Source organism: Haliaeetus albicilla, chromosome 1 (genome assembly GCF_947461875.1).
Source record: "Haliaeetus albicilla chromosome 1, bHalAlb1.1, whole genome shotgun sequence".
NCBI lineage: Eukaryota > Metazoa > Chordata > Aves > Accipitriformes > Accipitridae > Haliaeetus > Haliaeetus albicilla.
Genome location: NC_091483.1, coordinates 8,912,352 through 8,937,752, shown reverse-complemented (window position 1 = coordinate 8,937,752; position 25,401 = coordinate 8,912,352). Strand labels below are relative to the sequence as shown.

The following is a 25,401-nucleotide window of genomic DNA, read 5'->3' as shown; positions in this document are numbered from 1 at the left end:
AGCTGAGATCCATGCTGCTGTCATGCAGTACATGTTGGATAGGCTGTGCTAGGAGCTGCACTCCTTTTTCCTTTAAGTTGTCCCCCAATTACGCCAGCTAATAGCTATGTTCATTGGAACTAAGGTGCACTGATACATATTATTAGCAATACTATGGTTTCTCTCTCCAGAAATAACTGCTGGGGCTTCAAACATTCTGCTCAGCCAAGCCATGCCAAGTTTCACTTTAATCAAACCACACAGACATTTTGACTTTGTCTAGAACTTTTATTTCAAGGAGTAGAATTGTTTTAAGCATATTCACAAGAATAAATATAAAATTACTCTTCAGAGTAAGAAGATGAGTTTTTATAAAAATATATCTCTATCCCACAGAACCACTTAGGTGGGGTTCTCGCTAGGAAATATTATTTAATAAAAAAATAAAACACTGAAAATAAAATGCTTGACCTATACTGATTGGATCACCAAACAATTGAAATTTTTAAAAGGATATAAATATTGTAAATATTGTTAACAAAAATAACATTTAAATAGATGGAAAGCCACTGACTCCATGCAGATGAATGGAACGCTGTAGGAAGCCACCGTTTCTTCTACAAGGCACCAACTTCCTTGTATTCACTGGCGTTCGTTTGTCTCTTCTTGCTTCGGTACCTGGAAGCAGAAAAGAGAAGTGTGAGTTCTGGAAAGCCAGTTGTTCCAAATGGCTTTTGGGGGACTGAAGGGAGGGGGGGTGAAGGAAGTAAAAAAAAAAAAAAATGCTTATGACCTCCTCACATTTGTTTTAAACCTCTAGCAGCTAGGCTCTGTCTCTGCTCATTTCCAGGTCTGAGATAACTTGCATGCAGAGTCTCATTTCTCAACTCTTCACTGAAGATTTCACATCTGCATTAAAGTCTTGCTGCTGGTACTAGGTTTGTCTTTGAGAAATCCTGCTGGATCCTTCCCTGCCACAGGGCTGAGTACTCTAACCAACTAGGCCATCTTCTGTTTGAGATGATGCACCATCGAGTCTCCAGGTAGGGAAGAGCAATTACAGTGGTTACCATCTAGTTGTCAGATCTGTGAAGCTGAGCTCTCCCTCTGGGGGTTGTGCCACCTTCTAGGCTCTCTGACAGCTGCTTAGGATTAGTTATTAGCCTGAAGAACAACTCCTGCTGCTTGTGGGTCTGTTAATGGAGAAGACTACTGTCCTCCATGGTAAAGTGGATAAGGCAATGCTCGTGATATCACAGTCACCACAATAACACGGCAGATAAACAAATTAGCTAGTATTAATCCAGTTGCTCTCTGGTTTCTGATGACTGGCGCAATGGCATTACCGAGAAAAGGAACTAGAATTTTCCTACTCCCTGTCTTCTCTCTCCTTGACCTCAACAGACCCCCTAAGACGGACTTTAACCAACCTATACAGTCCTCCATCAGGGTTAAAAGGCATATGAAGGTGCTGTTGCGTAGCGTGTAATTTGCGTTATGCTACGCAGTCAGCATGCTTCCTTTTTTTGAACACTTCACTAAATGCAGGCTAGCAGATCTGTATATCAAACTATGTCCACGCAGTCAAGTGAGTGTAGGTATCCCAGTCTATCTGGAGATACTCAGCGGACATCTTACTACACATACAGCTGACTCCCCTTCCTGAGCCTCGAAGAAAATCCTTCTTACCTTCTGCAGATGTAGTAGCTTGCAATAGAGACGGCAGTGAGGAAAAGTAGAACTATGATAACTGTCAGTGCCACATACTCCTTACTGAGGGGTTGTCTGACAAGTTCTGAATGCACACATCGGACGCCAGAGAAGCCTACGTCACACCTGAGGATAAGAGACACAGAATTAGAGGCATCACTGTGGGGTTACACTTTAGCAGTCCACAAAGCATGCTATACTGCTGGTCTGCTGTTTCCTCAGGGAAAAGCTATTTGAACTGATATCACTCAAGCCCATGTGGTCCTAGAAATGGTTGCAAATTCTTCAGGTAAAGGAGGAATACCCTTAAAAGTGCACAGAGGCTCATTATTTTGTAGGCTGAATCAAAGGGGAGACTTTGCTACTTTGCCTGAGGTCTGGATCTCACAGTACTGTAAATACAGATGAACAGGGAAGCACATCGGAATGAGTGTTCCAAGTTTAAGTTGGGTTGGTGACTAATTTCAGGTGTTTAAGACTCTCACTCAGGTTTCACTGGAGCCAGCACACGTGCTTAACCCTTGCTTAAATACAGCTGAGGTATATTACAGATACACTGCTCCTCTTTAAGTTCTTGTGAACATTTAAATACTTTGCTGGATTGGTGTTCCAGCTAAGTGTCAACAGCAGCGAGGTCAAAGGCGACACACAGTTCATCTCAAAGCCCGCCTCAGGGAGGTCTGCAGGACACATTGCGCCCTGTCCATACCTGCAATAGTGCTCATCCAAGTCCACTATGTACACACACTGTCCATGGAAGCAGTAGTCCTTCATTTCAGGCTTGCATCTAGTTATCCCGACTTGAGCCACACGTGGACTGTTCTCTGTCTGGACTGCAAGGAGATTTTGTTAGCATCTCATCAGTCTTATTTCCCCTTTCTATTTCCCAAGCAGCATACAAGCTTTACAAGTACAACTAACAGTCTCCCTACCAAGAGACCTCCAGCGCAGTAGGCATTAAAGCAGGTGAGCATTCTGAACAGGGAGAGCATTCTCCTAGGCCAGAGTTATATTGGCTTTTCCTTCAGGAGTTCCACACAAGCTATTTCTGCTTTTATAGCCGAGTTCTCACCTCAGACAAAGCTATTCTGCTGAAGAAGCAATATTCAAGGAAATGCAGGCTAAAAACTGCTTCGTGTTCAACAACACCGAGCACTTTGCAGGACGTTGGCAATGTTGCTCAACAGAAAAATTATTTCCAAGGGTACCTCAGTGAGTCCATCAGCCCAAGGAAGATAGGAACCAAAGACTTTTTAAATGACAAGAGAGCTGTGCAGTACACTTACTTAGTGCTGTTGTGCAGTTCTCCATTTCACCAGGCCCACATAATGGGATCACTGTTGTGCCCAGGACTCCTTGCAATAGGTAACCTATAAGAGAATAAAAAGAAGAGTCAAAACTAGATGCTTTTCAAGTACAGTTAAGTATTTCAGCTGGAGTACTCATGAAGTTAATACAAGAACAGAAGTATTTTATCTTAGTAGTAAGAAGAAAAAATATAGGTCTGAGAGATCTGCTGCCTATATTATATAAGGCAGCCCTGAGAAACATCTCTGAAATACAAATGTAGAACAGATTTCAAACAGAAACTTGCTGTCTGTGACCACCCCTCACCCACACTCTGAGTGAAACTGGGCAGGAACAGGCTTGGAGAGATTACACAGGAGAGGCAGAAATTAGGCCATCGCTGATTATGTTAGCTTTCTGACTAGTCTGGTATGGCACCTCTGCAAGGGACGCAGCCAGGGCTCCACAATTAGGCATGACAATCCAGCATTCATCGCAGGAGGAGTTCTTTTGGTGATCAAAATCAAGATGTCCTTGAGTCACAAGGGTCCACAGGGAGAGAATTTCCTAGGACTCAGCAAGTCAGCGCAGCTGGTGACTCAGCACACCAGGTCAGCACTGAGCCAGGCTTGGTGCCCCACCACTGGTTTCCAAGACCACATACTGCTCGAGGTAGGCTTAACGAAAAAGCTGCTCTTTAACAGCAAAGAGCTTCCTCAGCCCTGTACTTGCTGTAACCAGCCTGAAAAGCTGGACAGTTCCTGCACTAATACACACTCTCGTGTTGGAGTTTTTCAGTTAAAAGACCACTTGCAAAGACAGCTAACACAAGATATCAAACCCCCTTCGTCCGGTCACTCGGTTGGAGAGGTTACTGACCACTTTACGGATCCTGGCCCAGTGTTAACTTACCTCAGCAGAAGCCCAGAAGAAAATGGGTACATTTCTGTCCTTCCTTCACTATCCACACTAAAGAAAACTACAGCTCTGCAGGTTTGATGTGGGTACCAGACATAATAGGAGACTGCACCACACAGGCTGAGGAGTTTGGGTACTGCAGCCGTGGCTGCATTTCCTTGGGGGGCAAAGGCCCTCCCTTCTTCCCTTCTCTCAGAGATTCAGTGTATAAAGCATTTTGACATCTTTTGGGCTGTACAGTGCTGCACAGGCACAGCTTTCAGGTACCCTACTAGTTAAATGAACATTTCCAAACAGGATTTGAAGGCCAACACAAGTCCTTGTAACTTCATGGCTAGCCCATGAGGAACAGTCAATGTTTGCCCCAGCTGGCCATGAAATCCACTTGGCTAACACTCCTGCTGTGGTCACAAACTAACCTGCTCATGAACTGCTTAGTCATCAGCCCCATTCCACGGAAGTCTGTAATTTGTGTCTTTGGGCTGTTTGCCTCTATTAACTTGTCAGGTCATGCATGTCTAATGGAGGGAGTGTGCCTTCATAATTTCTTGATCACTCTAATTCAACTCCAGTTAATAGAAAGTTTCATTACATCTCAGAGTTAAATCTAGTAGTGATTGATGGATTTCCTGCAGCTCATCTATTTCTGGGTGATCAGCAGGCTTTCTTTAAGCTTTATTCCAGCTAGATACAAGAACAGCAGGAATATCCATCTTAGAGGGACAGGACGTTTTTGCATGTGTGTTTGTGCTTCTTTAAAAAACACCATTCCTTCTCCTTACCTTCCTCTCCACCACACTGCTTGCAAAGCTAATAAGCCAGGTTGCCACCAAGCTTTAGAAGAGAGGACAAAGACTAGGTCTACCAAAGTGAGAGCCACGGTATCAGACCAATGATGCCCATCTTGACTTGTACAGGAGACTAAGCTGGAGACATCTGCGCCTGCTAGCATGACTCAGCAGGACCTGCCTTTCACTCCAATGGGGCAGCACCAGCAAGTTTACTTACAGGGTGGGAATTTTTTTTTTTTTTTTAAAACAGCACTGTGCTCACTATAGATTTCATCAGGAGAAGCAGTTGAACACTTCTGTGAGGCCAATTTGAGTTGCCACAACAGACAGTTAAAGTGTTTGAAGGATGAGGCCATCAGCTGACAGACAGCGACAGCTCAGTTACTGCCAGAACAGCAGGCTTTGAACTTCAACCAGGGACCCGGTGTCCCAAATGATGCTGGGAAAAGAAGATTTACCGAGTCCGTCCTTCTTCCCAGGACCTAGACGGCCATTTTAAAAGTGCTCTGTGGACTAAACTGCTCCCTCGGCAGGGAGCAGCTGCGGCACAGGACAGCTCTGTCCCACTGAGTATATACCATGTCATTCCAAGTAGCAATGCTGAAATCCTGAGACTAATGAGAGTTAGTGACCTGAGGCTCCCTCCTGTTCCCTACGTACTGCTGCTATCAACTCCGTGTGACATGCTACGGCAAGATTTGGTCTCGGGGCCACATGATAATAATGAACATAAGTCAAGGCAAAATATGCTACAGGTACCTGATGTATCCACTTCTATTGTACTTAGTTAAGTAGATGGATTAAGCCAGCTGATGATCTCTTTTAGCCTACATATGTTTCTGCTTGCATACTTCCTTGATCCCAGCATAATTTGAGCAGTTGCTTTTTAATCTAAAGTTCCCTGTTCGAGAGTTACCAGAACCTGGCTTTTGCATCTGAGAAACTCAAACCTAGGTACATGGAAGAGACTGATCAGCTCTTCTCTGTGCTTGAGAAGGAGGCACTGCTTTCCAGCTAGAGGAAAGGCCAAAACTCAGACACCTGTGAGGGATAAATTAAAAATAACCTCCTCCTACCACACCGAACAGAGGCTTGCCCCATTCCAGCCATGTGCAACAACCAATAGCCTCCTCCGCCTGACTGCAGACACACAGGCCGGAAAGGCTGGAGCACAGGCGTGGATATTTGCTGACACCCAGCAGTATTTTCTGTGTTTGGGCAAAGTTCTTCCTGCTCTGCACTGTTATATTTTGCCCTTTCCCCCATGCGCATACTTATCCTCTGACATCAAGGGGAGGGGGATCCTGCAGGAGGATAAGGGATCCACACACTGCAACAGCAAAGGAGAACCTTTCCCAGAATAATTATCAGATGAGGTATACTAAACATAGGACCTGGGAGAGGTAGTTATATTTTTATTCCTTTGCTGTTCACTAAGCAAATACTCTACAGGCTACAAGATAACAGTAATGAGATGGTGGATATTCATGCGTGCCTCGCAAGAATGCGAGTGCTACGCTTACTGCTACAGCACTAGCATGCACGCGCAACACCGTCCGGTACTGTGGGAGTTCCTGTCAGGTTAACACTGACAGCAGTGGCTATTACCAGAACAGGAATAATGCTGCTGTTTACTCGTCCTTCCACAAAAGATGAAAGGAAAATGAGCGACAGAGACTGGCTGCCTTAGCTTCCTGCAGCCTTCATCAGAGATGACATGCAAGGGCTAATTATCAGTTCATCCACTGAAAGCCAGCTATAGTTTACAGTTACAGGACAACTGCTAAGGAAGAAAGATGCGCATAACTGAGAACTAGTCTCTTTGCAAGACTTACACCCATTTTAAAGGGGAATTGAAAGGTTTCGGAAAGGTCAATCATCACTTGAGTTGTCTTTGCCTGTCACTGAGATCACTAGTCTTGTCCTAGTTCATCTGAAGAAGACCCCATGATGCTACTTCACATGTGGCATCTCTGTGGTCTCTCTGCCACAGTGGTAGTGCCTACACTTTTCACATAGGTTGCACTTTCAAAGCAATGCCAAGCACAGAAGTGTCCAGGTGACACACACCTGGAGGATCTCAGCCCATTTTTAACTCTAGAGACAGATCAAGGTGGATCCCCGTTACCTGATCTTGGACACCCAGACCATGTCTGACTGTCTAAGGCCTTCTTTGTACAGACTAAGCAGGAAACATGGAAGTTAGCCAGTCTGTCCTATTGGCTTTATGAACACCGTTACTACCACCGTTTAACTCTGGTGCATTGCTCTCTGCATTTCTCTGCTGCTAGTCTCCCTAGCTAGCCACAGAAGTTTGCAGGCCACCTCAGACAAAGCACACACCTCTGGCCACAAAGGCTAGGTGCGTGGTTGTGTTTTAGATGAGGATCACAGAAATGTAGAGTTAGCCATGAAAGCCTTGCAAACAGCTTACTCTTATTCAAGATTTGGCTGTGCAACTATACGCCTTGCTCACATCACTCACAGCATCTCTAGAGTTCAGGTTACCTATGCAGGCTAAGTATTTTTTCCTGGGACAGGGAAAATGGTCATTCGAGATAATTTTAACCACCTCAGACAAAGCACACCTCCCCATCCTTGCACTCAGGATACATCATCTGGCTGCTTCTTCATGTTTTGGGTAGGATGTATGCAGTGCCTAGTTGCCTGACTATGCCCATCGAGGCAGGTGCCCAACAGTCTTCCTCCTGAAATATGACATACAAGATGTATGGGTTGCTCTTCTCCCCCATGTGAAAGGAGACGTTATCAGCCCTTTCCACCCCTCATCCCCCTGCAGTCTATATGTGTTTGGCCTATTGTCTAAATGGAGGCACCAGATGCGATGGTACTGAGAGATACGCTCAAATAAACTACCCTTATGGCAACTGGACAGAAGTATCTGTACATGTTTCTGGGAAGTAGCGTCCAGGCTCCCCCATCTCACATTTTGTACCCATGGCTTCAGAACTGCCGACTCAAAGTCATGGATGCCCGGGGCCAGGCCAGAGCAGCTCTAAGGCAGCCCTGGAAACACTAGCCTCTATGGGAAGACTATCGCTCCAAAATAGCTACAGGCCCACGTGATCATCTTCAACATTGTGCCAGGACTTACCCTTAAGCAGAGATAATGCAGATAATTACGTATTATGTGCACCCAGTCATCCCAGTACTGCTTCCACCCCTGTGGAGACCTACACACCAGTAAACTTACTCACGTGCTACCCCTGTGCCTGGGCCCCTCTGCATTCCACGACATGCGTGGGGGCAGAGGTCCCTACACCACAAAAGAAGCAGAAATCCATTACTGCTTCCAGCCAGACACATCAGCCACTGACATTCTCCACATCTCCAGACCCAAGGACCTTCATGCTCAGCCCACTTGCTGATGGCCAGACAAATGTGATGCAGGAAAACATATGATCACCAGCTCCTGAAGCTGTCCAGTGAATCTGGAGATCCAAAGCCTGCCTTCCCCACTGAGTGGGCATTACAGTAACTGCAAGGGGACCAGTGCCAAGGCTCCTGCAGTAACTCATGGAAAAAGCAGGGCCTGGGCTTGGCTGCATCACCGCCACATCACCATTTGGCTGGCACAGCACCGTGGCTCCTCAGGGGTGAGCGATGGCTCTCTCCCACCACTGCCTTTCTGCTGCACAGTCACCAAGCCCACGATAGCGAGGATATGAAGCTGGCAATGACTGTCACTTCAGTTAGGCTTCAGCCATTCAGCAGAGAACCTCTTAAAGTCTGACAAAATGCCAGCTACAGACAGTCTTCCCAGCTTCTGCTTACACTACAGACCTGGGAGGGTAAGGCAGCAAAGTGCTCCTACAACTCCTTATGATACCATCTAGCTATGACTAATCTATCCCTTAGTATTAGATTTTGTGCCTGCCCCGGAAATAAATAAATCCATATACAAATCCATAAAGACCTACCAGTTCCTTCCCAGTTTTGTGCAGTTCCCAGCCAGTTTTGTGCAAAGCATAGCTGAGTCACAGACAAGATCTTTAGCCCACTGAGCATAGCTGAGTCACAGACGACAAGATATTTAGCCCGCTGTCCTGGCAAGTAAGATGCTGTGCAGCAGCTGATCCATAAGCTATTACGGAAATACCTGGCCAAGATAAAAGACAGAAACTCATGCTGCAGTGGGCTTAGCAGATAAGGGAACACCTGCTCCCAGAGAAGTGTTGGGAACTAAGCTTCCCTGTCGACTGTCACCCTGAGCCCAACATCATGAGTGTGAGAATATGCTTTGCCATTAAAGCAGCGTGTGAGCACGCCAGGTCTCGGTCCTGCCTCAAACTTTTGCTGCCCACACAGTTTGAGTCACCTCGCAAGGTCAGCTCTCAGCAGTCACTGCCAGAGCCCAGCAGAGGTGTGTGGCAAGGATCAGTTGTTGGTTCACAGCACACCCAGGCTCCAGGACTCTCAATGCTCTAAGGACACACGTGTTCACTTTGGACTTTCAGGTAGCTTATGTCATGCAGTAGAATAACACGCTGCCAATGAGAAGATGGAGAAGTGTCAAGCAGAGGGAGGCCACAACTTGTTTTGTTACCATAAGGAAGTCTCTGCTGCTGTGGGGATTCACCTGCTGAGCTCACCCAGAGCACGGCCTGGGTGAAGGCAGCAGGACCAGACCACAGACAAGACAGGACAAGGTGGAAGAGAACAGACTGCACTGCCTTGAGCAGACTGTGCTGCGAGCAGAGTTGGGGAGAAGGGGAACGAACATTCACCACCGCTCAGTCAGAGGGCACACCTGAGCATCGCCCAAGCAACAAAACGTCCCATGACAGCACGCCACGGAGCGAGACCCGTGTGCTCCGCTCCTCAGCTCATACAGCCGCCCAGGTACACACATCCCTGCCCATGACTTCATCTCAGAGAAGAAACGCATTGGCTTCACCCGAAGGCAGGCTGAGCTTTACGTTTTGCCAGAGGTTTTCCAGCAGCTACTGAATGCCCCAGCCCCGCCACTCGGCAGCGCCCGATCCCCCACCAGCCCCTGCCCCGGGGTGGGGGGCAGAGGAGCCGGCTGCCCCTCGGAGCGGGACGCAGCGGCTCGCCACGGCCCCCCCCCCCGCCCCGACCCGCGGAGGGGAGACACGACGACGGCACTCACCGAGGAAGAGCAGCAGGCTGCGGCCCCGCAGACAGCCGGCGTCCATCGCCCTCGCGTCCCCGTGGAGAAGAGAGGAGGAGGAAGAAGAAGAAGAGAGCGAGCGAGAGGAGGGAGGGAGGGAGGCAGGCAGGCGGCTGCGGCGGAGCGGCGGGAGCGGTGTGGGTGCCGGCCGCGCCGCCCCGGACCTTTATGGGCCGGGCGGGAGAGGCGGAGCGCCGCTCGCCAGTGATGAAACCCCGGCTCGGCTCCGGGCAGGTGCCCGGCCCCGGCCTCCTCGCTTCCTGCCCCGCCGCCCCCCGCGGGCCGGGCCGGGCCGCCTCCGGCGGGCAGGGGCGGGCGGCCGCCCGCCCTCCCTCCCTCCCTCCCTCCCTCCCTCCGTACCCCCCCGGGCCCCTGCGCCCCGCTTCGGCGGGGCGAGGGGAGACCCGGCCGGACACACTCCTGCCTGACCCCTCCGGCTGCTGTCCTGCTACGTTGGGTTCTCCTTATTTTAGCAAATGTTAAGGCAAATTGTACGTGGGGTCGTAAAATCACCCGTCCCCTCCGAGCAACCCGGCCAAGGCACTGATGCCCGGGACTTGCCGGGGCAATGGATGCCCACGGCTGACTGCACAGCCTCGGCGCCGCTGCCTTCTGCTTGCTTGCTTGCCCTAAATCGCCACTGCCAGGCGTTAACGGTGGGAGACTGTGCCGGTTGCAGCGTGGAGCCAGAGCCGAGCGCTGCCCGGGTGGGCTCTGCCTGCACGCAACCAGTGGACCGCTGGGCCGCTGCGCTGCCACGAACGCCGGCCGCCCATGAACCAAGGTCTGGAGAACACCTCTGGGCGGGCAGCCAGAAGCTTGCTGCCTTCCCTAATCTCCCATCTCCTGGCATTTCTGAAGTGACCCTCGGCACGCACGTGCTGCTGCCGGGGAGCCTCGGCGCTGGGGGCAGAAACGCTCTATTAAGTTACAGCACAGGCCACAGGAATGCCAGCCAGCACCTCATCCAGCACCTGGACCGGCCGTGACAGTCCCAAGGTCAGTGGGTGCTTACGCCGCATTGCCCCTCCAGCCCTGGGGCCCCGCCACAGCCCGGAAGCATGGGCAGCTCCCGGTAGCAACAGATCTTTCAGTTACTTAGATAGCAGTCAATTCGGTACGGCTATTTTTGAAAAAAAATTCCTTTCAAGCATCTTGTCAAAGCCCACACACTCTGTCGCTATGGGAGTCAAGGCCTCATTTGGCACTTAGATCCCATCATCGGGTAGCCGAGGGACACCTCACCCCCAAATCCTTACTGTACACATTAGCCTGAAATACAAAGGGTGTTTTATCTAAACAAGTTGCCCAGCAATGGTGGCTATTCCTTTTCCTTTTAAAGCAAAAACCACCTTCCTCTGCCTTACCCCTTTCCATCGTCAAAAAAGGCAAGGTGATACCCCATTTATTGCAGAACTGATAAGCCTATCTCATAGTGTAAGGAATTTGAGTATTGATAGTGAGGTGCAGTTTAATAGCTGATGACTCAAGGACCCATAGTTTCTCCATTTTATAAGTGGTTATTGATACAAGACAGTTAATTGTAGAAGATACTGCAGAACACGATATACTACAGCACCACATTCGGATTGCAATTATAAGTAATAAACACATTAATTCAGGGAGCTGGAATAGATCTGGTACTTACAAATCATAGTCCTCCCTATGTCGGGAGAGTTTTCTTAGGTCTACAGAAGCATGGAGATGCTGAAAAGTAAAAAAGGCAATGTGTTACTATAGAATTTTACGTCAGCGCCATTTATTAATTATCCAAATGGTATGAGAGTTGGCAAGATAAATGTAATAAAGATCAGCATTAAAGAAGCATTTAGAAGTTCATCCTCCACAACTAAGTGGGCATGATATAGCCAGAATCTTTTTCTAGTCTCCCCCCCCCCCCAACATTAGGATCACGTTTTACCCCCATACAATCAGTATACCACTTTTAAAATTAGCAGATGGTAGCTTTTTTTGATGCTGCATGACTGTTTTCATTGCTGCTTTAATTTGGGCTGATCCCCCTTACTAAGAATTTTACTGCCTGCTCTTTCAGGGCTCGTAATGAGTAAAGGAAGGAATTGCAATGATTAGCAAAGCATATCTGTGTGTGGGCATGCAGATGCCTTAAAAAGCAGCATCACTGTAGAACTTCGACTTTATAATTAATTTCACCCTTAAATTCCTGCATGATTTATCCTCTGAAAGACAGCATTTAATTATAGTCTTGTACCAGTATCCAGATACCAAGTAACGCTGACACAATTGGAGCAATTAATTGGAATTTCCTCTTTCAGATTTGAATATATGGAAAACAAGTATCATACACGCATCTTTGTTTCATCTTTCTGTAATGTTCTTTGTCTCACGGTACGTGGTTCCGCATCTGGCATCCCCGCTTGCGGCTTTCACCATCCTCTCCTCCACGTGGAGGCTGCCTCGTTGAATAAAGTTGATAGATACTGAGACAAGGGGAGCCGCACGTCAATACCTTAAGAGCCAATTTTCCAAGAGGCTATTCACACTGAGCAGTGCCTCCTGCACCGACAGGTTCATTGTTAGGCAGATTCATTGCATCCCACAGATCTGAGTACAGAGTGACATGTCTGTACAATGCTGAGAGGTAGCACTGATTGGGCAACGGAGCATCACGGGTGCATTTCAGCTAGTGGCCTCAATTTCAGCTGGGGTGAACTGGCACGCCCAAGTCAAGTCAATGATGGATTTATGCCACTTGGCATGAGACCAGCGAGTAGCCCCCAGAATGCTTTGACATTTCAGGATTTTCTTCTTTACAAAGTTTAACAAGTATATGAGGAAATACCTTAAGAACTTGTTCAAAAGACCTACTCGCTTTTGCTACCTTGCAATGGCTTAATAGCCATCTTTAAAGAAAACCTCTTTACATAGTACATAGGCTCAACTCAAGTCCATGATGTGCTTAATCCTCTTTCAATGTCGCAAGTGTTCATATCTCTTCTTTTTTTTTGGACAGAGCAACAGATTCATAGCAGTGATTATTTCAAGGGTATAGACTGAGCTTCGTCTACTAGTTTAGCTATCACTGATGACACAAAAGATTTTCTATGAACAACATACCCTCTTCAACTTAGAGAGGAAAAAATACAGGTTAAATGTACATTTGTCTGTGCTTGAAAATACTTTTCCTCATGGTGGTTTGCCATAAAGAATATACATGCGTTCACAGCAATGAACTGTCACTTTACATATGTGTTTTTACGTAACTAAAACCATACATGACAAGTGACTCCACTACTTACTTTAGCTGCTTTCTATAGGACTTGCATCCAGTTTTATGTATTGCTGTCATGGGGATGGATCTGCATTGGTTTCGTCTGTCAAGAGTAAGACCTATTTGCAAAATCAACGTTTCTTTGTTACAAAGCATTTTTGAAACCGGAAGAAAATCATTCCTAGTCTTGCACTGAAGCACTTGGCACTGTTACACATGCACATAAAGTAACAAAAGGTAGCATTTTCATAAATTCTTGGGAAAAATCAGCCAGCATTTTTGAAAACAGCACGAGCGCATACGTCAGTATGTAAGACAAAGTTTTATCTACAGCAAGTTTTCATTGCACAGCATGAGACATTCTCAAGAAATTCTCTCAAAAGACCAGAAGGCTAATTGGAGTGCAGCTCACTTGACAGCATTTTCATTGGAACTACAGAAGATATGAAGTATGAGAATAATAAGTGGTAAAAAGCATGGGTCTCGCATGTGAGCACAAATGCCCTAAGAAGGGAATATATTTAACTGGGATACATAGATGAGATAGTCTGGAGGAAATGGAGTAAGGAAAAACCTCAAGCCAAACTAACTCCACATAAAGGTCAGTTTCAAATTTGCCATGTATGTAAGGGATTAATGAGGTCAAATGTTCTTAAACAACCAGGCTCTCGTATAAACTAGTAGAGTTCAAAACGCTGCCCCCAAGGCTGAAAGTGGCTGATGCCTCTTCCTGTAAATGCAGGGTGAGGTCAAAGGTACTGGACAACACAGATGTTTTGCTGTTTTAAAAAAAAAACCAATCCCCAAATTCACTGATTTCTTAGCCAACTTCTTGGGTCAGCATTAACTAGCAATTCAAAAAAAGAAAGAAAAGAAAGCCCAAACAGCTAATTCCCATCCATCTCAACATGTCTCAGAAGATGGAGATGAAAAGGTGGACACATCTGCCAGTTCATGCTGGATTGCTACCTACAGGGCAGTTTTTAAAGCTTCATTCTTCTGGCTTGTATGACATTTCCATTACTCTCCCCTGGGCAACTCCTGAATGGCTCAACACATCTCACTGGCAGGAAGAGCTTCATAATGCTCAGCTGGTGTTTTCCCTTTCCTAATTACAGCTCACTGCTCCATGCTAAGTGATTTCTTAGCCTCCGAGGGGTTTGTAGCTTTTTTCATTTGTGGAGCCTTTTCTTGGCTTCTGCCTTTACTTGATGCTAAACAAACCTGTGCAAGCATTTTATTTGTACCCTTGTAAAGGGTGTTATCAAACCAAGTCCCTCCCATATCACTGCCCGTAATATCTAGTAATTGTTTCTCCTTGCTCCAACTGATTCGTTAAGACTATGAGAAGGAACAAGGTGGAAGAAAAGTGGTTTTCCACACAGCATGTAGCAGGTTGCAAGCAAGCTGGGAGAACACCAGCCCCTTACCCATCAGTCTTGTGTGCTGTTCTGTCCATCAGCACCTCTTCTGAGTTCATAACTTCATCTCTTCAATAGTATTCTTCATTCTCCAGGAAGATGAGAGTAAACCACTGAGAGAAAGAACACATGCAAATATGAAGACTGCCCTCTCTGATGGTTCACCATGCAAACACATGGGTGCAGCATTTAGAGCCCTGACCAGTGGCCAATATAATTGAAATCGTTATGTGAAAGCGTGTTCCTGGTGGCTGACCATGTGGCTCGACAGCTCCGTCCTGAGAGCAACATCCATCTCAGGACAGTGAAATGACAGCAAGAACCACCACTGTGGGGACTGCTGTGACTCAGCAGGCACTCACTGGCTCCTGTCAGCCTTTCACCACGGCAGTCAGTCCCAGCTATCGGCTCTCCACCGCTATCTTCCATCCCTCTCCTACATCCTCCACACGGACAGCTGGCGCTAGCATAGGGAGAACAGGAGGAAGACACTCTGTATACACGTGCCACTGTCAGAGGGAAGGAAAGACCTGCCTTGGGCTGGAGCAGGGCCAGCCTCTAAGGCCTGCGCTAAAGCCTAAACAATATGTGATGCACACACATGTTCAGCAGAGCCCTCTGCCTCGCACCTGCTCCATTTGGGAACCTTGGCATCAGCCGAGCAGTTACGCAGGCCTCTGCTACAGTGGCTTCAATCCCAATGGCAAGCGTACTTCGCCCCTTTCACTGCTGCAGGGGGTAAGGGGATAAAAGCAGGGCAAGAGCAGAGGAAAGGCTGACTTGCGGGCTATTTCCCAGCCTCAGGCTCCTGTGCTTGGCCTGCTGAATTGGAAGCAGCAGCACCAAGCTGTGACTCGCCCTGTACTCCAGGCCCTGCACTGCCACCGGGACTTCAGCCATCCACAGGCTCCACATTTTGGCTGCAACTCAGTGGTGACTGTCACCTGCACACCAGCCATACGCACGGGGAGCTGGGGCACCCTCGACACTAGGAATGTGTCATTAGGGATGATAGAGTAAACAGCAATTCATCTGAAACCAGCTTAGCCAGCACACGTTCCAGAAACCAAATCTAGGAAAGAGGCACGGGTCCACAGTGTATTTGTTTGGCCTGGTAACTAGCGCTAGGCATGGGAGCAGATGCACTTAGTGGAATTCCCCCATCCACTAGCATTATGGGACACTCCCATTACTGTTCTGATAATTACTGTTAATCATTACTATTACTGAAGTGACCAAAAAAAAGGCTGTCAGGATCAGGCCTTTATTGTGCTGGCTGTTGTCACGCAGAGGTGATGAGACATCGTGCCCCAGGGAACTTATAAACACGGGTGCCCAATTCATCACTACAGTCATATTTCAAACTAGGACACTGTGGTCCGCAATGAAGCTCCCCTACAACTCAAGCAAAAATAAGCCACGGCACTCCGTCCAGCTCGTGTCAGCTCAGAGCCAGTCCGTTCCTGTCACGCTCTCTGTCTGCTCTGATGCAGCTAGACCAGGAATACTTCGGGGTCGCAACACTCAACAAGATGTTCCCATTTTGTGTTTTCCCTGTCTGGGCCCAACCTGCTATAAAACTCCATATTCTTTGATCTCCAGTGAATTTAGTACCACCAACTCCTGAGAGCCAACCGTGAGTCACATGGTATGCGGAAACCTCTGGGGTTTGGTTTGGGAATGACCAAGACTATGTGAAATCATCTTCTAGTCACCTTCTCCTCCCATCCATGGTCTGAACATCGCCTCAGGTATCCAAACCTCCCTAGACACCGTTTCTAGGTCACAGACTGAAGAAATTAGCCCACTTAGCCACAGAGTGGGTACCCCCAGAGAGCCCCAGGGAAAGACTGCAGGCCTCCGTGGGTCTGAGAAGGGCAGAGATAGCTCCAGCACAGGTGGAAACCATCTGCCTGCAACACTGATTTCTCCTCCCACATCTGCAGGTCTGGCTGCTATCAGCGACCAGGAAAGGAGACAGACCCCAGCTTTCTGGTCAGAGCTGGCTGTTCCCCAAGCCATCTTGGGACTGCAGCCTAGATTCCTCCCTGACTACAAAGCAAAACAAAACGTGTTCAGATCCTGCATGTTTCTCTGCTCTCTCAGCAAGGAGCTGTGGGTTTGCCCAAGGGCCAAGGGGTGGCAAAGGCATAGGCGTACCCCTCAGGCCAAGTCTGCCCGGGAACTCTTCCCTACCTCTCCGCCCATGGGTAGGGAGGGTGCTGGTCACCTGCTGTGCACATGGGAGATGGGATGAGGAGAGGAATCTGCAACTGGGTGTCCTGGGGGAGAGGTGTCAGCAGCCGGTCAGCTGACCGTGACACTTCCAAGGATAACTCCTTTGCGTGGTATCGACACATCCACCCCCTCGTCCTCGTTCCTGCAGCTTGGTATTATTTAAGAAATGCAGGAGATTTCCTTTATGACACTTGGAGCGCATGCATGTAAATCAAGTGGGACAGGATAAAGGCCAGGGCTGGGTTTAATTAGACTGGTGTCAGTTATTAAATTAAGAACAGCACTAAGCTAGGGCTGGCAGTTCTTGATCGATGCTCCTGCAGCCGGGGTCTTTGTCCTTCATACGTGAAAAACAGGGCTAGGTATAAGGGTCAGTTAGCCAAAGCTGCCCAACACAACTTAGGTCTCTGAATCTAGTTAAACTCCTCAATAACAACAGTCCCTCTCCAGGACTTTTGACGAAAATAGGCATCCCTGAAAACTACTTCTTTGTCAGAGTCCAAAAAGAGGCTGCACATCAGATGCTCAGGATGAGACACTTTAGGACACTGACTTGCAGCATGCCTACAGCAGAGATCACCCCTTCATACATAACACACGCTCCAGCTCCACACCCAGATTAATCTACCCTGCCCAAACCAAGCACACAAGCAGCCTGACATCAACCAAAACAAAGACCATTAAGTTAGCACAGGAGATGGCCTGTCTTAGGTGAAACATGCCAGACATGAGAGCCCGTGCAGAACGTGGCCCCACTCTTTTGTCTCCATCCTGGCTTCTCAACCCTTCCCCCTGTTTTGTTCTTGTAACATTCCCCTTTGTGAACCAGGAGAGAGATTTCCAGGAAGGGCTGCTGTACGCAAAGCTAATTACCCATCTTTCCAAATCAACCACTTTAAAGGGCACATAGGTTAACTAAACTAAAAAAAAGAGGTCTCTATGCAAGTTTCTTTCCCCTCTCTCCTAGAGCTTTCTTACGCAAGGCACTGCACACTGCTGCATGCATTTGATTACATTGGGGCAACTCTGATTACCACGTCACATATCATCAGAGTTGCCGACTGCATTGCAAATGTTGGAACTGTCTTTTACGTAGGTCCAAATAACGTTGGAGCCTTTGGGCAATGGCCTTCAATTGTTTACATGGTTTTCATAAACAGGATATTAACAATTTGTAAATATCCTGTTGGAAATCCCTCAGCTATACTTGCAAGCTCACAATAGACCAGTTTGATAATATGCCCATCTGCAATAAGTCTCTCTCTACTAAAACTTCACCGGTAACATTGCACAACTGTTACTGACCACAACAATTGCCTCTAATTGTAGGTACCAATGCTTCTACTTCACGGCTTCTACAAATTGTTTGTGAAGTTGGTAGGTCTTTAGAGCATTTGCTGGGGAACTATAAATCAAAGAAATAATACATTATTGTTGTCATCACTTTCCGTAGGCTTAGGCCGTGTAGTTCTCATGCAGGTAGAGAAAGCAAGGGAATTACACTGCAGTGAATTATTGTTGCTACATCTTACCTAGAGGTAGGGTTCCCCCCCCCTCATATAAACTTTCACTCCAGCTGAATGAAGATGGTGACGCACGTGTGTACAGAGACACATGCACACAGAAAAGTCTAAAATTTTCTTGGGAATTCCTTTGTTGTTGCAAAATAGGGTGTTTTGATGGTCAATAATTAGATACCTGTCCATAATCCTGCAAATTTTCTGTAGTAAATCTAAAAATACCTTTCAAAAAGAAGTCGTTAACACTCATCTCTCATGTTTTAGCAGTCCAACTCAGGACATATCCTCTCAGCAGAGTTAGAGAGAGGCTGAAAGTTCCTTCTAAGCTGAATACTGTATAATGTAAATAAATGGATTACAAGCAATGCACGCCTGCCCCAGTTTGCACGTAGTTAACTGACTAGGTAGCTGGCTTTGGGGGATGGAGGAATTGCCTCCACGCAGAGGGAAGCTCCAGCTTGGAAGCTAACAGAGCAACAACAGTAAGAACCGTTGGTATAGAAGAACTAGAAGCACCAAGTTGTGTCACCCCTAATCCACACGTGAATAACCCACTACTGGGAGCGCACTGATGCAAAATAGTCTGACCATACGTCCTCAGCTCCAAAACAAGTGCCTTAAAGAACTGTAACTCCAGGCTACAACTGTGCTAGCATGTGGTCAGATGCCAGTAAAGCATTCAAGAATTAATAGTTGACCCAACCTTAAATACTACTTGGGCAGGGGCGGGAGTCCTCATAAGAGTGTGTATTGTTGCTGTCTCCAAACATGTTGCATCTGAAAGAGATCTTGTCCCAGCTACCTATCACCGTTTGAAGTTAAGAGCTATTTCTCACCAAACCCCTGGGGTCTGCACATCATAAAGATCCTAACACTGTCTCCATGGACTTTGATGTTTCTCCGAGTCAAGCTGTTTTCCCCCAGCTCCCACATCCCTATCTCTGTTGCACCCCTGACCGGAAAACATATACAGCCTCCCATCCAAAATGCTATCTCCCGCACAGAGATACTCGGTCAAGCTGCGCACTGCAGTAAAAGCTGTCTGAGCCAGTCCAGGTAACTGTCCTCGCTGAAGATAGTTCTGAAGGCAAAGAGGGCACAGCTTACTACCCTGACCTCTTCAGAAGGGCCGTGGCAGCTACGTCTCTGTTGCTGAATTGTGGCTGTATTGTATTCCCCAGCCTTGCAGGCTCTCCTTTTGCAAAGCAGTCCCATTTCTCTAGCGGCATGTGCGGCGTGGAGCAATCCTCATTGGCTCCTAGCTGGGCCCGCTCTAAAACCCAGCCTTTCTCTTCCCCTTGCTCCCAGCTGGACGCTGCATAGCTCATCTCCCAGCCACGTCTTCTCTGTCGCCAGCAGATTTCCCTCCCCTCCCATCCGCCGGTTCCAATCCCCTACAGCCATCACCCTCATTTGCTGCTTTGTCTGATGACAATCCTGAACAGCAACTGGGCAGAACAGCAGTGCATAAACCCAGGATTGCCTGGCACAAAATACACCCTGGCACCCAGTGGTTTTGCAAAGATTTTTCTTCTCAATAGTTCTCAGTATATATCAGAAAAAGGCACTGGACTTGCAAGTCTTGTTCATCCCGCATAAAACTCCAGGGAGACTGAGATAAGCTTTCTCGACCTTCCCATTCTGCATCTCCTCCTCCCTGCACACACACTTCCCCCAGACTTTGGTAAAAAGGACGTGAGTCATATGCTGTGTCAAAAGCAAGAAAAAACTAGAACATGTCTCATTTCAGTCTGACTCTCAGAATAACCTCATGGGGCCGGTGTCACCAAAACCTTGTTCGACAGGACCCCATTTTCTTCTCCTCTCCTCCTATGCCAGTCACTTGGGTGAAAGGAACGGGAAGGCAGGAGAGACCGCTCCTGACGTACTCTGAGCCACTGAGAGAGCAGCCTTTGCTCTGGGTGCAAGAGCTGCCCTGGCTGTACCGATGTGGGGGCACAGACCACGCTGGTGTCATTCCTGCTGCCACCACAAGTGGGAAACGTTGGGCCTGTTTTTCTCACCTCTAACCCATCATTAGCACCACCTGAACACAGAAAACTGCATCTGAAAAACGTGTTCACTGTAAACGACATGATCATAAACTTTTTCTTTAATTTAGAACAATGAGGAAAAGGCAGTGAAGTCCTGACGCTACTTGTTCTAAGGTAAATCACTGTGTATTGCACTATGAACTCAGCTGGGCTTCAGATTGCTTTGCAGATAAAGCAAGAGGAAACTAACTTACACCCACTACAAGTGTATCTACAGCTAAAGAATGAGATAACTAAATGCCCTTGGGGAGATATGAGAGGCATTTAAAGCATAAAAATTGCTTACCTTTCCATTACCAGGTAGGCAGATAAACACAAATGTCTGTTCAATAGTGCCTGAAAGTCTGATGCAAGCCCTCAAAAGCAAAGGAAATTAAGGCTTAGACACAACCATGGTGCAAGGATGTGCAACCCCAATGACGGAACATTCCCCATCAGCTCAAAAATAAACTGCTCCGGAGAACTGCACGAGTTGGCAGAGATCATGGGCAAAGTGACCGTGGGAGGGCAGAGGCTGGCATTTCTGTGCTGGACACAGCGGCCTGGGTGTTTCACAAGGGCATTCCCAGTTTACCATGTGCTGCGCTGCATTCAGACTTTCAGTCACGTGGCTGCTGGGATAGACACTGCTTACCACATGCTAAGAGAGGGTGGGAGCAATTTGCTTTACTGCTCTTGCCAAAAGCCTCTATTAGTATATGTTATGAAAGCTCCAGAGAAGCAAAACATTCCTAAAACCACTTTATTAAAATTAGTAACACCCGAAACTCCCCTCGGTTGTTCATGAATGGCAGGGCTGAAGGAGGCAAGCAGCAAAAGCAAAAGAGAAGAGACAGAGAAGCCTTCACTTTCTCTGCAGTGTGACAGGCCAGGGAGTCTCCACATAATTTCAGCTCGCTGCTGAAATGCTGCCTGCTTCCTCCACAGTGCATGCTGAGGGCGAGACCGGTTTTCGATTTACAGATGCAAAGTGTTACTTAAGGACTAAGTATTGGTTTACCATCACCCAGCACCTACGAACTACTTTAGCAGTCTGTAATACTTTCAGCCCCGTGGCATCCCTGTAGCTATTTTGATACTTCTCTGAAGGTAGCACTGAGGCACGCACAGTGTCTGCAACTTACCGAATGCATGTGCGGAGGCAGTCACTTTTACCTGCGTCTCCTGTGATCCAGACTGGCGACCTTCTCACAGATTGCTTCCTCCGTGGATGGGGAGCTGCAGTAGCAATGGCTGCCTCCCAGACTCCTTTTCCTGATGCTACAGCCTCGACGCATGCTGCGGGAGAATGCAAATTTAAAGCTGACCAAGGAGAGAGATTTAAGAGTGGCAAAACTGTCAGCTCATTATATTCAAATGTGACAACCACTTTGTCCCTTGGCCCTATTTACTCTGCAAGTTTGGACATGTCAGATCCTGTGCATGGTGGTCTCAGCGAATCAACCCATGCTTTTTTCCCTTTTCTGCTTCCTCATCCTCAGCACAGGCCAAACAAACTTTTAGCTCCTGTCTTGTACTCAGGTAGCTTCTTGCTTTACAAAAGAGACAGGAGATTTATAAGGTCTACGGTTTGAGAAGGACCCATGTTTGAGATCCAGCTTCTGAAATAACAGGCCTCCTGAAGCAGATGCAAGCCTCTTTTGTACCACTGAATTCCCCGTGATATGTGGAAACTTTTGCTTGGATTTCTTTGGCAGTGACTTGCAGTAAATCATATGGAATTGTAATTTTGTATTATTTCTATTAATTACCATTTTTACATTCTGCATAGGACCATAAACCTTGGGGGAATTTAATGTGTGGAAAGGACTGGACTAAAGGTTTTGTGCAGAATATGAAGATTGTGCAGGCCCTGACGTGTATCTTTTTGCACACCGATCTGCCACTGTGCCACAGCACAGCCCTCTGCTCCGGACACTCAGATGGGGCTCCAGAGGGCCACTGCAGTGCGCACATGGGATCCAACTCTCCCCCACGTTGCTGGGTTTTGGGTTTGGGTTGTTTGGGTTTGTTTTTTTTTTTTCCTGAGTTGTTTTCAGGATAATGGGATGTTTTCTGCAGGGCCTTCTGCACATGCACTGATCTGTGTGAACCCGAGTTCTAAGTTAACAACAATTACTTTTATGAGAAATAAAAGACAAACTTGCTATTCAACATTACCAAAACACCTGATACCTAAGTCAGAGCCTCAGCTCTGCATCAGCACAAGGTATGTTATGCACATTAAAGTCAGAGATTTTCTATCATACACACAGGGCACCTTTGTCAACATTTGACTATATATTACCATGTCAACTAGGCATTGATCATAGAAAACATGATTTGGCATAACAGAAATTCTACATGTGGCAGCACACAGCTAAAGTGCTGAAGGAAGAATGAGCAAATAACAAAGCAAGACACATTCTTAAACAAATGTATTCAAATGTTTTGAAGATAACGGGAATTTGGCTCATATCTGTGTCACGTCTTCTTTCAATACAAATAGATACAACTACTTGTACTGAAGAATATAAACACTCCCACCGTAATTTACTTCAGTTATGGATAATGCACAGAGTCTCCAGACGACCTGTGGTAGGCATGAAGAACTGGTGGAGAGCTGATATAAAAAACTTAGGAAAATACACAAAGTCTAATTCCCACCGCTGCCAGGTGTTATTTCACAAGTCACTGCTCAAAACTGACAATGTTAATTCTGCTATACTGTCCTGGTTTCAGCTGTGATGTAGTTAGCTGTCTTCCTAGTAGCTGGTACAGTGCTATGTTTTGAGTTCAGTATGTGAAGAATGTTGATAACACTGATGTTTTCAGTTGTTGCTCAGTAGTGTTTAGACTAGAGTCAAGGATTTTTCAGCTTCTCATGCCCAGCCAGGGCACCTGACCCAAACTGGCCAACAGTGTATTCCATACCATGGGACGTCACATCTAGTTTAGGAACTGGGAAGTGGGGGGGGCGGGGAATCGCCACTCGGGGACTGGCTGGGTGTCGGTCGGCGGGTGGTGAGCAATTGCCCTGCGCATCATTTGTACATTTCAATCCTTTTATTACTACTGTTGTAATTTTATTAGTGTTATCATTATCATTATTAGTCTCTTCTTTTCTGTTCTATTAAATCGTTCTTATCTCAACCCAGGAGTTTTACTTCTTTTCCTGATTTTCTCCCCCATCCCACTGGATGGGGGGGGAGTGAGTGAGCGGCTGCGTGGTGCTTAGTTGCTGGCTGGGGTTAAACCACGACAGTCCTTTGAATTATCCAAGGCTGGATAATTATGAGTGGCAGGGTGTGTGGGGTAGTATGGGCAAATACCTAGAAAAGTGGGCACCTCCAATGTTTTGGAAATTCACCCCTGAACAAGTGCAGGATCCAGAAGAACTAGTAAAATATTTGGAAAAGGTATGCTGTCACCCCGGCAGCTCCAGAGAGATACAAATCACTGCAACGTGCTGGGGCCTGGCCCATGCCTATCGAGCCCTGTTCGACACCACTCAGTACCCTCAAGGGGAAGAGAAAGTCTCTGGACCTAACAACAAAATGGTGAGCACCGCAGCCACCCAAACCTTGGCAACGGGCGCTGCAGCCCCTCCAGCCCCGGCAAGGAGCATTGCAGGCACCCAGACCTTGGCGACAGGCACCGTGACCCCTCCAGCCCCGGCGACAAGAACTCGGGCTACCCAAACCTCAACAACAGGCACTGCAGCCCCTCCCGCCCCGGCAATGAGTACAGCAGCTACCCAAACCTCAGCAACGGGCACTGCAGTCCCTCCAGCCCCAGTGACGAGCACTGCTGCTACCCAAACCTCGGCGACAGACACTGCGGTTATCCAAAACCCGGTGAGTGATACTGCAACTGAACCAGCGGACCAACCTGCACCAGCATCAGTTGCCCCACGTTGGGCGCCAAAAGGACTGTCGTGGTTTAACCCCAGCCAGCAACTAAGCACCACGCAGCCGCTCACTCACTCCCCCCCCATCCAGTGGGATGGGGGAGAAAATCAGGAAAAGAAGTAAAACTCCTGGGTTGAGATAAGAACGATTTAATAGAACAGGAAAGAAGAGACTAATAATGATAATGATAACACTAATAAAATGACAACAGTAGTAATAAAAGGATTGAAATGTACAAATGATGCGCAGGGCAATTGCTCACCACCCGCCGACCGACACCCAGCCAGTCCCCGAGTGGCGATTCCCCGCCCCCCCCACTTCCCAGTTCCTAAACTAGATGTGACGTCCCATGGTATGGAATACACTGTTGGCCAGTTTGGGTCAGGTGCCCTGGCTGGGCATGAGAAGCTGAAAAATCCTTGACTCTAGTCTAAACACTACTGAGCAACAACTGAAAACATCAGTGTTATCAACATTCTTCACATACTGAACTCAAAACATAGCACTGTACCAGCTACTAGGAAGACAGCTAACTACATCCCAGATGAAACCAGGACATATCATTTCACATTTCGTCTGCACGAACAGGAGAGGCAGGGGCCCGAAGGCGACAGATGCCCCCAGATTCTCCTGTGTCACAGGAGCCACGAGCCACTTGCAGCCTGCTCCAAAGCCCAATGAAGTTGATGGAAAAATGCCCAGGATTTCAACAGGCTCTATCCTAACTGTGCCCATATATAGTCAAGTGACCCTGCATTTCCTACTCCACCCAGGGTTTTTTAACCTTCTAGAGTAATATTCAAAGCACGCTTACATTTATGAGTTGCTGTTACTGAATAGCATATTGGCTTGCATCTTTTACCTTGCTCTTCTTACATATCGTGGTAATTCTTACTAAAGAAAACAACACAAATGAAGGGGAACTTCTAAGAATCCCATGGCACTTAAAATACGTAAACGCCTAAATACTCAAGGACTCAGACGGTCCAAGTAGCCTAAGCCTGCATCCATTGAAGTGAACAGATGTTTTACCATAGCCTGCAGCAGGGCTTGGAGTTCGGTCAGAGCTAACTGGGAAAATCTTAAATCCCTACTTTATGATTAATTCTCTTGAAAAACCTTTAGTAGAAGCATTCAATTGCTACATTTCACAAATACTTAACGGTTTAAAAAGCAATCAAGCTAACC

At 47.3% G+C, this 25,401-nt stretch overlaps 2 protein-coding genes across 10 annotated transcripts in view; both read right to left on the bottom strand.

Moving 5' to 3' along the window:
* Positions 1-246: 246 nt before the first annotated feature.
* EREG (epiregulin) lies at positions 247-21,594 on the bottom strand. 3 transcript variants are annotated; one of them, XM_069778709.1, is made up of 6 exons: positions 21,479-21,594; positions 11,489-11,547; positions 2,976-3,059; positions 2,399-2,522; positions 1,669-1,815; positions 247-657 (listed from the first exon to the last, which is right to left on the bottom strand). In XM_069778709.1, the coding sequence occupies exons 2-6, from the start codon at positions 11,493-11,495 to the stop codon at positions 597-599; spliced, it is 423 nt and encodes a 140-aa protein (XP_069634810.1). In that variant the 5' UTR covers positions 11,496-11,547; positions 21,479-21,594; the 3' UTR covers positions 247-596. The 3 variants fall into 3 exon arrangements, with proteins under 3 accessions (XP_069634810.1, XP_069634800.1, XP_069634790.1); XM_069778699.1 differs by lacking the exon at positions 21,479-21,594 and adding an exon at positions 20,610-20,681; XM_069778689.1 differs by lacking the exons at positions 11,489-11,547; positions 21,479-21,594 and adding an exon at positions 9,820-10,162.
* LOC104317828 (methylenetetrahydrofolate dehydrogenase (NADP+ dependent) 2 like) overlaps positions 11,487-25,401 on the bottom strand; it is a 73,912-nt gene continuing 59,997 nt past the window's right edge. For 6 of the 7 annotated variants that reach the window (XR_011323839.1, XR_011323856.1, XR_011323861.1 and 3 more), the window contains one exon: positions 21,479-21,601. The gene's annotated coding sequence lies outside the window, so the exon portion shown is untranslated. Of the gene's footprint in view, positions 11,548-13,118; positions 13,210-14,520; positions 14,625-21,478; positions 21,602-25,401 lie in introns of those variants that run through there. The other variant, XR_011323852.1, reaches the window with a different exon arrangement.

Coding starts and splice junctions, on each gene's coding strand:
- EREG (XM_069778689.1), bottom strand. CDS start 9,865: ATGGACGCCGGCTGTCTGCGGGGCCGCAGCCTGCTGCTCTTCCTCG. Junction 3,060..9,819: donor CAGCCTGCTGCTCTTCCTCG/GTGAGTGCCGTC, acceptor ATTCTCTTATAG/GTTACCTATTGCAAGGAGTC. Junction 1,816..2,398: donor TTGGATGAGCACTATTGCAG/GTATGGACAGGG, acceptor TCTTATCCTCAG/GTGTGACGTAGGCTTCTCTG.